Source organism: Phacochoerus africanus, chromosome 14, assembly GCF_016906955.1.
Source record: "Phacochoerus africanus isolate WHEZ1 chromosome 14, ROS_Pafr_v1, whole genome shotgun sequence".
Taxonomy (NCBI): domain Eukaryota; kingdom Metazoa; phylum Chordata; class Mammalia; order Artiodactyla; family Suidae; genus Phacochoerus; species Phacochoerus africanus.
The window spans coordinates 40,211,479-40,227,601 of record NC_062557.1 but is presented as its reverse complement, the minus strand read 5'-3'; the positions used below and the strand labels follow the sequence as shown (position 1 = coordinate 40,227,601).

The window sequence follows — 16,123 nt, the reverse complement described above, 5'->3', positions numbered from 1 at the left end:
TTGCTGTGCCTCCAAGGGGTCCAGATGGCAGACTGGGAGGTTGGGACAGTGAGAGGGTCAAAGGGGACTAAGTGCCACTTAGCAGCCTCTGGGGTCTCCTGGGAATGGTAAACAAGGCAGGGCCAGAGGCTCTGAAGTCCAGGTCCCCATCCTGTCCACCCAGGTAAGTGCCTGGATGGTGAGCACTTACAGCTCGTGGCCAGCAGCTGCCCTTCTCCAGCCCCAGCAGGACAAGCACGGTGGCCTCTCCCCGTTTTGGCTCAGTACCCACAGGACATCCCCCCACTGTGTGTAGCCATGCCTGCCTCCTCCCCTTGGTCTGTCAGCTACCCTCAGCATCCCCACGAGGGGGCCGATGTCACCACCACAATTTTAGAGGTGGAAACTGAGGCTCAAAATGGGAAGCAGGTTGCCCCGTGAATATGACCTGGAGAAGCCTTGAACTTCATTTCTGAAGCCTCTGTCTGTTTGCCCGCTTCCTGTTGCTTCCAAAGCAGCGGGTTTGCCGCTGTGCCCTGACCCAGGTCTTTACCCCAGATCCCACATGTGTGCCCAGGACCGGCATCCCCAGGCAGCAGGGATGCCTTCTCAGACTCCAGTGGTAACTGTGGGGCAGGGATTCCAGGTGTCAGCCAGGAAGGCTCTCCTATCTCTCCAGACACCTTCTTATCCTTATCCGGGACCCAGCTGCCCACCTCCACCCATCTTCGGCAGCTGGTTTACCTTGCAGGCTGCAGGGCATCTAGTGGAGGAGGGTGATCTGAGAACAGAGCTCTCCTGGGAACAGAGGGAGCAGCCTGATGGTTAAAGCACGGGCTGCCCAGAGGACCAGGGATGAGGTTCCCCCTGCTGGTCCTAAGGGCTGCCCTAGAGGGACCCTAAGGAGTGCCACTCTGCCTAGGACACTTGATCCAGGGCCTTTGTCATGCCCCAAGCCAATTGCCTCATTTGTTAAAAGAGAAAATTAAAGCACAGATTAAAAAAAAAAAATCAGACCTGTACACCAGAGCCTCAAGGGAAAGGAATTTTTAGTTTATTGCGTCTATGAGGAATTGTGTGTGAATGTTTGTGGAGCCATCAAGGTGTCATTGACGGTGGTAAAATAATAACAATAGTATGCATGAGCAGCAAGTGACCACCATAGCACCTATTAGGAGTCTCTTCCTTGGGACAAAGGTCTCTGTCAATCACTCAGAGTAGATCAAGCATAATCTGCGAAACCTTGCTTGGCCCAAGGCCTCGTGGTGACTCACTCCCATGGAAGGCAGGATGAGAGGTGCCCTTGGAGAAGAGCACATCTCTGAGGAAATTCCCAGGTGTAGAGGTCGCATCTTGGAGGGCTTCATGGAGGAGGTAGCGATCAAGCATCACCCTGGAAGAAAATTTGGATTGGAATGTGTGCGGCTGGGAAAGGAGAGAATCCACAGCAGAGGTCATGGCATGAACATAGGAGGGGTGCTAAGGCAGCATCCGCGATGCCTTAAGCCAGAAGCTGTCCAGTTATGCTCGTAGGAGGGCTTTGGGAAAAGGAATGCTGGGGCAAAGGGGAGTCTGGAGCCCGTTGTTGGGGGCCCTGGATGCCACGCTCAGGCACAAGGTGAGTTTGGGTTTTACTCTGTAAGCAGAAGGGAGAGAGTCTTTAATAATACACACGTTTCCACTGTGTTGCATCAATTCCAGAGCGATTTCTCGATTCTCAAAAACAAATGACAACGCATCAAAGGTGAGGAACACGGCTCAGGGGTCCATGGGAAGATCCAGAACTGGTTCTCAAACATTGAACCTCCACGTCTTGGTCCTTGGTCCCTCCTGTTGCTCAACAGTGTCCAGCAGGTGTTGAACTGGGAGTGAGGAGCCAACGAGGTCCGATTCGTGTCCGAGGGAAAAAGAAACCCCTCTGGCTGCCATGGGCTGAGGGGATGCCAGGGAAGAGAGAGGGGAGACCCAGTTAGATGCTGTTCTGTTGTCATAGCAACAGAAGTGAAGCCAAAGATGGAGCAAGGGCCTGGGGATGGAGGTCAGGGGTAGCTGGGGACAAGCCAGAGAGCCAAGAGTTGGAATTACTAGAACTTGGTGAGACCCTGAGAGGATGGGGGGAGGGGCCAAAAGGAGGGAGAGTCAAGCCCAAGGCCCAAGTGCAGGTTTGGGGGAAGAGGATCAGTTTCCCTGTGTATATTTGTGGGGTGGTACCTGGAAGGGATTGGGGAGATGTGGGGTCCCTGCGGACCGTGTACCACCTGAGGCAGTTCCCAAAGGCTTGGATTTGAAAGCCACTTGGCCCCAGGTTCAAATCCAACTGCTGGCCCCTCTCATGTGACCTGGGCAAGTTATTTAAGCATCCGGCACCTTCAGTTGTAAGAGCTAAGAACAGGGTCACAGAAAAGACAAGTTACTGATAGAAAACTGGTTGATTCAATGGGGATCGTGATAACACCTGGTTCAAAGGATAAGCTACGCCTTTCATAATAGGGCAGGAATAATGATTTACTTTTAATGAACAATTTTAAATCGTTACATATGTACGGCGCCGTACCATTAATAAAGTTAAGAATGAATACTTACTGCTTCAGCATCGCACTCTGCTCTCAGCCCTTGGTGCACATGACTTTGCTAAGTCCTCACAACAGCACTTTGAGGCAATTTTTATACTCATTTAACAAATGAGGAGGCTGGAGGATAAAACTTCTTTAAATCCTCAGGACGATGCTGTGCACCGGGATTAGCTTTACCCCCAAGTTGCAGATAAAGAAATGAATTGCACTGAGAGAGCAATGAACACCCCAGTGAAGGTGGGGCCAGGCTTGGAGCCTTGAGGATGGACAGCCAGGCTGAGTGCTGCCCGGCTCTGGGAGGATGGGAGGCTGCGGTGCCCTGAGCTCCGGGCGCTGCCTCTCCTGACCGCTCCGGGCTCTTTCTTCTGTCTGTCCCCAGCCTCCGGCCGTTCCTACCCGGCCAGCCCCAGTCCGCCGGGGCCCCAGGCCAGCCCGGTGCTGCCAATCAGCTACCGCCTGTCCCACACGAGGCTGGCCTTCTTCCTGCGGGAGGCGCGGCCCCCGCCGCCCTCGGTGGCCAACGGCTCCCTGCAGCGCTCCGAGCCCTTCGTGGTGTTCCAGACCAAGGAGCTGCCTGTTCTCAACGTGACCCTGGGGCCCTTCAGCACCAGCCAGGTGGTGGCCCGGGAGCTCCTGCAGCCGTCCAGCACCCTGGACATCCCCGAGCGCCTGACGGTCAGCTGGAAGGTGCGAGCCTTCATCGTCCACCCCCGCGTGCCCGCCTCGCAGCCCGTGGCCCAGGTGCTGTTCTACGTGGCCGGCCGGGACTGGGATGACTTCGGCGTCACCGAGCGGCTGCCCTGCGTCCGCCTGCACGCCTTCCGGGACGCGCGGGAGGTCAAGAGCTCCTGCCGCCTCAGCGGGGGTCTGGCCACCTGTCTTGTGCGGGCCGAGCTGCCCCTGGCCTGGTTCGGGCCCCCCGCCCCGGCCGCGCCGCCCACCTCCCGGCGCAAGTCCCCGGATGGGCTGGAGCCCGAGGCGGCGGGGGAGAGTCAGCAAGCCGAGCTCTACTACACTCTTCACGCCCCGGATGCGTCGGGAGGCTGCGGGGGCACCCGGAGGGGCGCCGGGCCTGGAGGAGGGGCCCGGGCCGAGAGCCCCACCCAGCACCCCCTGCTGCGCATCGGGAGCATCAGCCTGTTCCGCCCGCCCCCCAGGCGGACCCTGCAGGAGCACAGGCTGGACAGCAACCTGATGATCCGCCTGCCCGACCGGCCCCTCAAGCCCGGGGAGGTGCTTAGCATCTTCCTCTACCTGGCCCCCAACTCCTCCTCTCCCTCCAGCCCCAGCGTGGAGCACTTCACTCTCAGGTAGGGGGGTGGGGTATGGGATGGGGTTCCCTTCCAAGGTCAGATGCACACCTGACCCCTTGCAGGGGACTGGCCCAGACCTGCCTGCCCAGCATCCTAATCTCAGTTCTTCCTATTATCCCTTAAGCAACTTCAGGAATACAGCTCACCTGCTTGAGCCTCAGAGTTCTCATCTGCCTAATGGTCACAAAAATGTCGGCCCCTGACCTCCCAATCTCACAGAAACAGTGTCATGCTAAAGAGGGCATATGCATTTTCACCAGCATGGATCTCCAGAATGATAAAATTGGGGCTGGAGCCCCTGTAGACATTATTAGCAGGTGCAACTCTCCCATTTTACAGATGAGAAGACTGAGGCCAAAGAGGAGAAATGGAGACCAGAGAGCCACCCCTTGCCTGGGGGCCAAAAGATGAACAGCTGAGTGTTCACATGTCAGGACATGTGTCTAATCCTGGAGTTGGGGGTAAAATTTCCAGGAGTCCCAGCTGTTTCTATGCCCAGAGAATGATCCAGTTGACAGATTCAGAAATGCCTTCAATTATATCACATCCCCACAAAATATAATGATGTCTCACCGTAGGAATCCATGGTTTGAGCCATGTTGGGTGATTCCGAGGCTATAGGAAAGGTCCCACCAAAATGCTCCCCATAGGACCTGAAACATTGCCATTTGCTGAAGCTTTTTTAACTACTGTCCTCCTATCCTGAATGTACTACCTTAAAATTCAAGTATTCCTGGAGAGGGTCATACCTGATTCAGTGATGGACACCTGAATGTGAATATGAGTTAAATCAGTCATCAGAGATCGTGGGCTGCATTAATAGGAGAAGAACATGTAGAATTAGGGAGGTGATAATCATTCTGCCTTAGTTAGTGTTAGAGCACAGCTGAAGTGTTGTATTTAGCATAAGACAGTACACCGAATGTGTTCAGAGTGTCCAGAGGAGGGTGACTTGACTCTATGGCCAATAGCAACAATTGGAGGAACTGGAGATTTTATGCCTGGAGGAAAAAAAGAGAGAGAGAGAGACTCAGAACACCTGCTCATCGCTCCAACTGCCTGAAGAACTGTTAGAATTAGGATGGAAGAGAGCTGTTCTCCCCTTGCCCCAGCAGAACCTATGGCTGTTGTGTTTCAGCTAAATACAGGGGAAATTTTTCTCATTTTTAGGGACTTTCTGAAAATGGAATGGGCTGTGTGCAGAAGTAAGTCCCCTGTCACCAAGGTATGCAAGGAGAGGTTAGGCAATGACCTGGCAGAGAGATAATAGAAGGGACCGCAGCTTCCACTGCGAGCCAGAGGTTGTAGCTACGTTGATACCAGGTTCCCCAAATTATTTCCAAGCTGTAAGTCTAGAACTCAGGGTAACTTACTCACCTGCCCCCGCTTCTCCCAGCCCCAGCCTAAGGGTGGCAGCCAGCTGGGCAGCCTTTGGACCCCAAGCTGACCCTCTCCCTCTTCTCCTTCCTGCTTTGTCCCAGGGTGAAAGCCAAGAAGGGTGTGACCCTTCTAGGAACCAAGTCCCGGAGTGGCCAGTGGCACGTGACTTCAGAGCTGCTGACTGGGGCAAAGCATTCGACAGCCACCGTGGATGTGTCCTGGGCCCAGGGCACGCCGCTGCCCCCCTGGTGAGCCAAGGTGGCTCCTCTGCCCAGCTCCTGCAGAACAGCACCTGGGGAGGGTGAGGGGACTTCTTGATGGAGGAGGCCAGGAGGGCGGAAGGGCTGGGGCTTAGACCTCAGAGGGCCAGCTCCCCAGAAAGGGTTTCGGGGCTCCCGGGCAGCTCCCAGCCCCTCCTCGTGGGCTTTCCTTCCTTCCCCACCGTGCAGGGAGGGCCAGGGACCCCTGGAGATCCTGCAGCTGGACTTTGAGATGGAGAACTTCACCAGCCAGTCCGTCAAGCGGAGGATCATGTGGCACATTGACTACCGCGGCCACGGCGCCCTGCCTGATCTGGAGCGGGCCGTCACCGAGCTGACGGTCATCCAGCGGGATGTGCAGGCCATCCTGCCCCTGGCCATGGTGAGCGCGCCGGCAGGAGGCGGGCAAGCACCGTGTGTGATGCTGGAGTAGGACAGCGGCTAATGAGGGGCAGAGGTGGGAGGAGTCACTGTGGAGAAGCCACTTGGGGCGGGCGGTGGGCGGGGGGCTTCCTGGAGGAGGCGGCCATGCAGGGGCGCCTTGAAGGTCACAGGGAGGAGGACTCACGCAGTCAGAGGAGATGAGGGAGGTGCTCTAGGCAGGGACTCATGTGTGTACAGTGCAGGGATGGGAATGGGAAGAGCTTGTTCAAAGGAGCGATGGATTCTGGGGCCTCATGGAAGAGCCAGGCACCTGCGCTGGATGTTATTTGGAGTCCTGATGAGCATGGAAGCTGCGGAGAGGAGCTGGTAGGGAACTGGGGCTGCATTTTCTGGCAGGAGAGAGGGAGGTCCTGAGGCTACCGCAGGAGTGCGCCTGAGCAGAGCATCGGAGAAGTTACAAGAGGCTGGGTAGATGCTTCTGTCTGCGCATGTGTACGGGTGTCCCCACTGGAAGGACCCGCGTCTGAGGAGGGGCAGCCAGGATCCAGGGCCTTGACTGGTGGTCCTGGAAGAGCAGGTGACCTCAAGCCCCGCAGCTCAGCAGAGCCCCGCCCTCCTTTCCTCCCTGCAGGACACAGAGATCATCAACACAGCCATCCTGACCGGCCGAACTGTGGCCATCCCTGTCAAGGTCATCGCCATCGAGGTCACCGGCCTTGTCCTAGATGTCTCCGCGCTGGTGGAATGTGAGTCTGACAACGAGGACATCATCAAGGTGGGCTTCCTGGAAGTGGGGCCCCTGGAAAGAAAACCTCGGACCTTCAGCGGGGGGTGGGACCCCCAAACCAGAGGGGGGTTCACACCCCAGGCAGGTCCCCTTGGTAGGCAAGAGGTGGGGAATAGGCAGGGGGTGGAGGAAAAAGTGTCCCACATGAGCCTGAGCAAGGGGCAGTCCTGGAGGGCTTCCTGCAGGAATGTGGAAGAGACCTTTTGGCAAGTAGAAGGGAGAAGGCAGTGCTGACAACCTGAACGCAATCCAACAAGTCACTGTGGAGCCCCTGCTGTGTGGCAGGCACTGGGCGAGGCAATGGGGGGTGGGGGGCTGGGGGCGCAGAGACATGCCCTGAACCAGGGTGCTGGTGACCAGGTGGAGGAGGCCCAGGGAGGAAGCCTCCAGCAGCACATGAGTCAGGCCAGGAGTGAAGGTTGTAAGGAAGGACCAGTTCCGGGAATACCCACCACCCAGCCTTCCAACTCCCCAAGGCCCCTCCCTGAGCTCCCTCCCAGAGACCCCCGGCTCCCCCACTCTGGTTCTCCACGGCCCTGCTAACGGAACCTTGATCTGGCTCAAATGGCCACAGAAGGCCACCTCCCCCAGGAAGCCTTCCAGATTTCCCCTGGCTTTAGACAGTGGTCAGAAATGAGATGGGGGGAGGAGGCAATAGAGTGGGCAGTGATGCGGGGGCTCATCCAGCCCTGGCACCTGTAGGCTGGGTGAGCTGTTTGCCATGCCAGCCTCCAGAAGGTGCTCACGTTGAAAGGTTAGGCAACAGATCCTGTTCCCTGTTTCTGCTGGGACAGGGAAAAGTGGGCCTGATCCTAGGGGCCCTCAGCCAGGCTTTCCTCTGCCCCCAGGCTCCCCCTGCCACCGGCACCACAGAGCAGACCAGAACAAAGGTCACTATGGCATAGATACCAGAGGGAACTAGCGAAGATTCTAAATGGAATTTGTTTCTGTTCTCAGCGAAATACACTCGGGTTCTTTCTGGAGTTTGCCAACATTCTCAGTGGAATTTGCCAGCCTTCAGCTGGAATCCTCTGCCTTCCCAAGTGGGAAATGAGCATTTCTGGCGGGGCTGCTCTCCCACTCGGTCCACCCACCCCGAGATGATTACAGGAGCTCACGGGAGCTTGGGAGGGTCAGGAGATCATCTCCACAGATGAGCCGAAGTCCCAGCACCCTCCCCACCCCCACCCAGCCTCCAGGGTGTCATCAGCCCATCGGCTGCCTGATAGCCCCTCCTGCAAAAGCAAGGTGTGCACCCCTGGGCGTGTCCCAGCAGGAGCACCTAAGGGCATCACACTCAGGATTCACTCTGAGTGTGTCCATGGCACTTCCATGTCCACCCATTGCAGCTGCCCGGAAGTACTGGCAGAGACAGCTCTGTGCGTGGGCACAGCCCTCCATCCAGATGTGTCCGGGGGGCAGGTGCTCATCCGGAGAACCTCCAAGAATGCAAGGTGGCGTCCGAGTGGGCCTGCCTTGGCCAAGGCTGCACCCACTGGTGGCAGCCATCCACTGTGCTTGGGAGTCTCTGGTCCTGCATTTGCCTCCGCCTTTCCCTCATCCCACCCATGGCTGGAGCAGCCACCACCCCCCACCACTGCCGAAATTAACTAGTGGCCCATCTGCGGGGGAGGGGGGGGTCCACTGGGCTAGAGAGGCCGTAAAGGGTTGGCCCCTCCCCCTCAACCTCCTCCCTGCCTAGTGGTGCCCCAGTGTCCTGCTCAGGACAGGCTACTTCTCTGCTGGCGGCCACTACCAGAGCCCAGCTAGTTGTGCTGGAGAGGGAGCCAGTGCTGGGGACCCCCAGGCTGAAGGCTCCCCCAGGTGTGGTCTGACACATCAGAAGCAGCCTCTGGTAAAAATGTTTGCACCTTGGCTCCTTGCCAGTGAACACAGCGCTCCCACAGTAGCCACTAAGAGCAGGTCTCTGGAGAAACAGAGTAGAAGCCAATACCTCCCGCGGGAATTAAATCAGGGGGCTTCTCCCACCCAGCCCCTCCCCCTCAGCCTCCTGTGACTGACACCTTCTCTGTCCAAGAGCCTCCTGGCTCTCCTTGTCAGGCTGAAGTCCCCTGCGCTGTCCCACCCCCACAGGATGACCTGCGGGGTAAATATGCCAACCGACCTCTCTCCCGCTCCCAGGTATCGAGCAGCTGTGACTACGTCTTTGTCAGCGGGAAGGAGTCTCGCGGTTCCATGAACGCCAGGGTCACCTTCCGATATGACGTCCTCAATGCCCCACTGGAAATGACAGTCTGGGTGCCCAAGCTGCCCCTGCACATTGAGCTCTCGGATGCCCGCCTCAGCCAAGTGAAGGGCTGGAGGGTACCTATCCTTCCTGACCGGAGGTACGGCCCCTCCACAGCGGATGCTGGGATTACTTACACGCAGCCCTGGCACACTGATCTGCCATGTGTGTATAATGCTCTAGTCTGTGGGTCGGTTATGCAATCAACAAACTTTTATCAAGCAGCTACTGTGTGCCAGACACTGACGGGTGTTTGAGACGTGGGGTAAGTGTGGCCAGTGCCTGCCCCAGCCAAGCTCTGGGTCCATCGGTGAAGCTGTCTTATATATGCCACTGAGCATGGTAGGTGGGGAAAGCCCTGTGTGCAGGGAATCAAGCGGCATAAAAGAAAGAACCATGTCTTCCTGCAGGAGAAGTCAAAGCAGGCTTCCTGGAAGAGGTGACTCCAGAGCTAATTAGTCTTAAAGGATGAGTGTGGAAAGGAGTTGGCTAGGGAGACAGGGTGAGAGCAGTCAAGCAGCAGACAACGTGGAGCAGAAACATCAACATAGGCACACGCACACCTGTGCCCGCTTGTCCCTGCCTAGGCACACAAGGGGCACACTTTTGAGTGCATCAGGCAGGCACACAGTGACTCGCCCTGGGCTCCCTCTCTAAAACGGGCACTGGAGTTCCCATCGTGGCTCAGCGGTAACGAACAGTATCCGTGAGGATGCAGGTTCAATCCCTGGCCTCGCTCCATGGGTTAAGGCTCTGGCATTGCTGTGGCTTGTGGCATAGGCCAGCAGCTGCAGCTCTGATTTGACCCCTAGCCTGGGAACCTCCATATGCCACAGGCGTAACCCTAAGAAGCAAAAAATGAAAAGAAAATAAAACGGGCCCATTAACACTTGCCTCAGAGGACTGCTGTGAGGACTAACGGGCTGAACACAGGTGAAAGAGCCCTCTGTGTGAAGAATTGTGCTGGTGGTTTGAGCTGTCCAGCCTGCTGAAGCACTAGCCAAGCACTGGCCACGCCCTTCTCTCCCTCCAAAGCACGCTTTCCTGGGTGAATCTCCCCAATTTGCAGTTTTGGCAGTCGGGATAGGCTGCGAATTTCCCAAATTGTCAAATCCTGGTTCCCTTCCGCTTGCCAGTTCCTCCCTCCAGGCGTCCCTCTCCTCTTCCATTTTACTCTGAGCAGCAAGAGGAGGCCAGGACATACCTCCCACACTCTGCTTGGAAATCTCATCAGCTAAATAGCCAAGTTCCGCCTGCCACACAGCTGTAGGACATGATGCAGCGAAGCCTCCTGGCGCTCGAGCAACGATCGAGCTGATTTAGAGCTGAGCCCAGGGCCCAGCACGTGCTTAGTGCTGAAAAAGAGGCAGCCTTGGCTTGGATTTGATGCCAGCTCTTTGTGGGTGTGCAGCCAAGTAGGGCTGGAGGAGGGTCAAGTAGGTAGCTTTTAGAGTTCCCATTGTGGCTCAGCGGTAACGAACCTGACTAGCATCCATGAGGATGGGGGTTCGATCCCCGGCCTTGCTCAGTGGGTTAAGGATCTGGCATTGCCGTGAGCTGTGGTGTAGGTCACAGACTCGACCTGGATCTGGCGTTGCTATGGCTGTGGTGTAGGCTGGCAGCTGCAGCTCCGATTCAACCCCTGGCCTGGGAACCTCCAAATACATCAGGTGTGGCCCTAAAAAGACAAAACCAAAAAACAACCAAAAAAAAGTAGCGTTCTAGGAGAGGAAAGCCTGGGACTCCAGGCTCCAAGCTTGGCAGAGACAGAAGTAATGAGCACGGGAACTGGGGAGGGGCTGGCGGGTCAGGGCCCTGGAGAGGAGCCCTAACCCCAGGCTTCCCTCCACCCAGGTCAGCCCGGGAAAGCGAGGACGAAGAGGAGGAGGAGGAGGAGCGGAGGCAGAGCGCCAGCCGCGGCTGCACCCTGCAGTACCAGCACGCCACCCTGCAGGTCTTCACCCAGTTCCACACCACCTCATCCGAGGGCACCGACCAGGTGGTCACCATGCTGGGCCCGGACTGGCTGGTGGAGGTCACCGACCTGGTCAGTGACTTCATGCGGGTGGGTGACCCCCGAGTGGCACGCATGGTGGACAGCAGCACGCTGGCCGGCCTGGAGCCGGGCACCACCCCCTTCAAGGTAGGCACAGGGGGCGGTGCCGGGGGCTTTGTCCACCTGTGGGCAGAGGACACGGACACTCCTAGGGACAGGATTTCCAGGCCTCAGCCTTGGGGAGCAACCTCAGAACCCAGCCCCCAAACACACGTCCTTCCCCAACTGCTCTTTTGCTTGAAATTCTACCATCAAAGGTCGAGATCCTTGAACTTGACCATGGGGGTTTCTCCCTTCTAAGCTGCATCAGCCTCTGTCAACCGTGCGTGGCTCTGTGCGGTCCCTGAGAGCAGAGGTGGATGGGGAAGGGGAGCAGGTGGGAGGGTTTGGTCAGCCTAGAGGCCAGGAATGGGAATTTCAGGGATCTGGAAACTTAACTTCGACTTTCCTCCTCCTTGATAATTGGGTGCCTGGCTGGATATCTTGCACCTCGGAGATACTCGTGACCCATGGGCTGAAATCTGCCTGTGGACGTTTTGTTTGTAAAACTGAGCCAATGTTTTAAAACTGGCGGGGCGTGTCTTTTAAAAAATGTAAATTTCTGGCTTTAGAAAATAGGAATCTGGCAACACTGGGTCTGCAGCCCTGCCTGGCAGACATCAGCTGGAGTCAACACTGGTGCTTCTTTTATATGAGCACATGTTCTCCCATATGCCCCAGTCCCCCACCACTCCCTTTTGTCTTCCTGACACTGAGGCTGACCACCAGTTGCTATTTATCACAGCCTGGGAGCTGTGGTTTTCTTTAAAATTAACCCACGCCTCTCATCTCAGCTCCTGCCAGGCTCCTTGGAGCCCTAGACTCTGTCTCTTGGCCTTTGGACCCTGGTTCCCGGTTGCAGATCTAAGGCGGAGCCCAAGAGTCCTGCCTCCCAGCCTGCCCCACCCCCGGGGCTTCTGTTCCAACAGCCCTGAGATTCCTCCCTGGTTGGGGATGGGGGTGTGTGTGGGGGGGTCCTGCTTTCCTGGCTCTCACCCATCCCCACCCCACCCTGCCTCAGGTGGTGTCCCCACTGACAGAGTCCGTGCTCGGGGAGACACTCCTGACAGTGACAGAGGAGAAGGTCACCATCACGCAACTGCAGGCCCAGGTGGTGGCCAGCCTTGCTCTCTCCCTGCGGCCCAGCCCTGGCAGCAGCCACACCATCCTGGCCACCACGGCCGCCCAGCAGACCCTCAGCTTCCTCAAGCAGGTAACCGGATGCTTAGCGGGCCTGCCTGGGCACTCGGGGCATGGAGGACTTGCAGGCTCTGACCAGGAGTCCCCCAGATTTGGGCTTTGATAATGGAAGATCTATCTACCCTCCATGCCCTACCCCCTGCCCCACCCCATCCCCCTGCTGTCTGCACAGGGAGTCCAGCCAAGGTCTCTCTTCCTACACCTGCCACCGAGAGATGTTCCTCTGCAGGGTTCTCCCCTCCTGGTTTCCCAGAGGGCCTGTCACCTCTGCCTCCACCTCATCCATCCTGGAGCCCCAGCTTGAGCCCTCCACAGATACACCAGGGCACTGGCTACCTGACAGAAATGGGAAAGTTAGAAGTGGGGGCACAGGGAGGGAGGAGGTGGGCAGTGAGCCCTGAGCCAGAAGGCAGGACACAGGAGTCCTCTGGCCCACCTTGCTTCTTGACGCCAGGCCACTTGCTTATTTCTGGGGCCCTGCTCCCTCATCTACAGGGAGGGTGCTTCTCAGAAGGTTTAACCCACAGAGGACAAGGGTTGAGTGTGTGTATTCTCCATCTCCACGTGTCTGGGAGTGGCCTTTTTGGCTCAGGGGTAACGAACCCGACTAGGATCCATGAGGATGCAGGTTCGATCCCTCACCTCGCTGAGTAGCTTAAGGATCCAGTGTTGCCGTGAGCTGTGGTGTAGGTGGCAGACATGGCTCAGATCCCGCGTTGCTATGGCTGTGGTATAGACTAGCAACTGCAGCTCCAATTTGTTTTTTTGTTGTTGTTGTTGTTGTTGTTGTTGTTGCTATTTCTTGGGCCGCTCCCGCGGCATATGGAGGTTCCCAGGCTGGGGGTCGAATCAGAGCTGTAGCCACCGGCCTACGCCAGAGCCACAGCAACACGGGATCCGAGCCGCGTCTGCAACCTACACCAGAGCTCACGGCAACACCGGATCGTCAACCCACTGAGCAAGGGCAGGGACCGAACCCGCAACCTCATGGTTCCTAGTTGGATTCGTTAACCACTGCGCCACGACGGGAACTCCTGCAGCTCCAATTTGATCCCTAGCCCAGGAACTTCCATAAGCTGCAGGTGCAGCCCTAAAAAAAGTCTCCACCTGTCTGATGGGGGTGATCCCAAGGTCAGGCATGGAGATGCAGCGTTACTCCTACAGCAGAAGGGATTTAAGTTAGACTCAAGGCAGAATTTACCACCTGCTCATCCAGTGGGGGTGGGTGAAGTGGGCAAGGAAATTCTCTGGGGGCCGAGGGAGGCCATACCCTGTCATGTACCCTCCCCATCATGTCCAGAGAGGAACTCCCACACAAATAACCGTTCCTGAGCCACCACCTCCTGCCAGGGACTGTTCTAGTGCTAGGAGCACAGCAGGGAGCCCTCATGCTGTGGCCCCGTCCCTCATGGAGCTCAGGATCTAGCAGGGAAGGAGGTAGGACTAGTTCCCTGACTCCTGTCTTCTCTGCCTCCTCCTCCAGGAAGCCCTCCTGAGCCTCTGGCTCTCCTACAGCGATGGCACCACGGCCCCTCTCTCCCTCTACAGCCCCCGGGACTACGGGCTGCTGGTGAGCAGTCTGGACGAGCGAGTGGCCACAGTGACCCAGGACCGGGCCTTCCCACTGGTGGTGGCTGAGGCCGAGGGGGCTGGGGAGCTGCTCCGGGCAGAGCTTACCATTGCTGAGAGCTGCCAGAAAACCAAGCGCAAGAGTGTGCTGGCCACGACCCCTGTGGGCCTGCGGGTGCACTTTGGGCGGGATGAGGAGGACCCCACCTACGACTACCCCGGCCCCAGCCAGCCAGGGCCCGGCGGGGGCGAGGACGAGGCCCGGGGCGCTGGCCCGCCGGGCACTGCGGCACCCCCACCCGAGGCTGCGGACCCTGGCACCACCAGCCCGGCCATGCCGCCCACGGAAGATTTCCTGCCGATGCCCACCGGCTTCCTGCAGATGCCGCGGGGGCTGACGGACCTGGAGATCGGCATGTACGCGCTGCTGGGCGTCTTCTGCCTCGCCATCCTCGTCTTCCTCATCAACTGCATCGTCTTCGTGCTGCGCTACCGACACAAGCGCATCCCACCCGAGGGCCAGACCAGCATGGACCACTCTCACCACTGGGTGTTCCTGGGCAACGGGCAGCCGCTGCGGGTGCAGGGGGAGCTGTCTCCGCCCGCCAGCAACCCGATGGAGACGGTGCCCGCCTGCTGCCATGGTGACCACCACAGCAGCGGCAGCTCACAGACCAGCGTCCAGAGCCAGGTGCACGGGCGGGGTGACGGCTCCTCGGGCGGCTCGGCCCGGGACCAGGCCGAGGACCCCGCCAGCTCGCCCACGTCCAAGCGCAAGCGGGTCAAGTTTACCACCTTCACCACGCTGCCCTCGGAGGAGCTGGCCTATGACTCGGTGCCCGCCGGTGAAGAGGATGAGGAGGACGAAGAGGACCTGGGATGGGGCTGCCCGGACGTGGCGGGCACCACGCGGCCCACTCCACCCGCTGACCTGCACAATTACATGCGCAGAATCAAAGAGATTGCGTAGAGGTGCCGTCCTCTCCCGCTTGGGTGGGCTCTGTGTGGCATACAGCCGGGACCCTGCTCACGCCCCCTGTCGCGGGCCAGCTGGAGTGGATTTTATACTGTGGCCCCTGCAGCTTTGCTCCTCCCGCTGGTCCTTCCTGCTCACCTGGCATCCTACCCTCCTCTGCCCCCAAAGGTGGAGGGCGCCCTCCTCCTGGAGCTTGCCAAGAGGAAAGCAATCCCAGCCCTCATTCTGCCCTTTCCAAACCCCTCCTGTCTTAGATCACGCCCCCTGCCCCAAGACAGGGACAGGGAGCCAAGCTTGGGCCAAGGGACTATACAATGCCCCACCCCGCCCCCTATGTCCCCTGTCTTCCCCTGAAATAGGGGGCTTCTTCGGGGGGTCTTGTGTCACAAGCTGCACAAAGACTTTTCTCAAACCACTATTCAGGGATTTCTGTCCTGCAGGGTGGGGCAGGGGTGGTGGCAGCTGCCTGCCCTGCTAAGGATCTTGCAATGGACAAAATATCTAGGGGCAGGGGGCATCTGTAGCACCTGCTGGCTTCTGGGTGCCCCCCAGTCCCTTCCCAAAACCTGGGAGCTGACTCTACAGAGGGGTCTGGGGCCAAGCCAGGCACCTTCCTGAGATCTCAGGACTCCATCCTCTGCCCCCAGGGCTGTGGGCAGGCCCTCAAGGGGGAGGAGCCCTCGGTCCACCCCAGAGCACTGTGGTCTGGGCGCCCAGGAACCCTGGGTGCCTCCTGCCCACCCCTCAGCAAGGTCAACACTACGCCTTAGCTCCTCCCCCTCCGCTGACCACGCCTTCCTCTCTGCAGGGGCAGCCACCCATTCCCCCACCAGGCAGAACCCCGTGGGAGGGGGAGAGGGCACCAGGCAAGGCTGGGGGGGGGGGCCCTGGGATGAGCAAGGCAGAAGGGAGCCGGCATCTCCCCTACCCCATCCCACAGCCACCCTTCTCTTGGGTTCTACCCACCACTGTGTCGGATTTTTTTCTTAAATAAATGGAAGTGACCAGACTAGGGGCGGGGGCAGCAGCTCCCAGAGAACAGACAGTAACAGGGAGGCTGGCTCTGTCTTTCTTCCCTGCATGCAGGTACACACACACCCACACACACAGCTCACACTGTGGCGTGAGATAGAAACACGGCTGAATCGCCTGTGGTCCTGCTCTTCCTCTTCCAACATCCAGGTCCCTTTAGACCCTCTGGTGCTCAGGGAACGCTCCCTTCAGGGGATGGTGGATGGGCTGAGCCAGAAATGCGCCCTTTTAAAGAGACGCCTCCTCTGGAGTTCCTGTAGTGGCTCAGTGGTTAATGAATCTGACCAAGAACCATGAGGTTGCAGGTTCAATCCCTGACCTCGCTCA

The 16,123-nt window shown here is 58.2% G+C and overlaps 1 protein-coding gene across 1 annotated transcript; it reads left to right on the top strand.

Moving 5' to 3' along the window:
* The first annotated feature begins 1,344 nt into the window (after positions 1 to 1,344).
* Positions 1,345 to 15,812, top strand: TMEM132E (transmembrane protein 132E). Its single transcript, XM_047756806.1, has 10 exons — positions 1,345 to 1,353; positions 1,513 to 1,597; positions 2,932 to 3,862; positions 5,347 to 5,493; positions 5,695 to 5,887; positions 6,521 to 6,664; positions 8,819 to 9,024; positions 10,779 to 11,067; positions 12,041 to 12,232; positions 13,703 to 15,812. Exons 1-10 carry the CDS (start codon positions 1,345 to 1,347, stop codon positions 14,756 to 14,758), a joined length of 3,252 nt encoding a protein of 1,083 aa, XP_047612762.1. The 3' UTR covers positions 14,759 to 15,812.
* Positions 15,813 to 16,123: the final 311 nt, after the last annotated feature.

What these genes read in the sequence shown, in the direction of transcription:
- TMEM132E (XM_047756806.1), top strand. An exon ending in CCTATCCTTCCTGACCGGAG is followed by an intron (nt 9,025 to 10,778) that starts GTACGGCCCCTC and finishes CCCTCCACCCAG; the next exon opens with GTCAGCCCGGGAAAGCGAGG. An exon ending in CGGGCACCACCCCCTTCAAG is followed by an intron (nt 11,068 to 12,040) that starts GTAGGCACAGGG and finishes ACCCTGCCTCAG; the next exon opens with GTGGTGTCCCCACTGACAGA.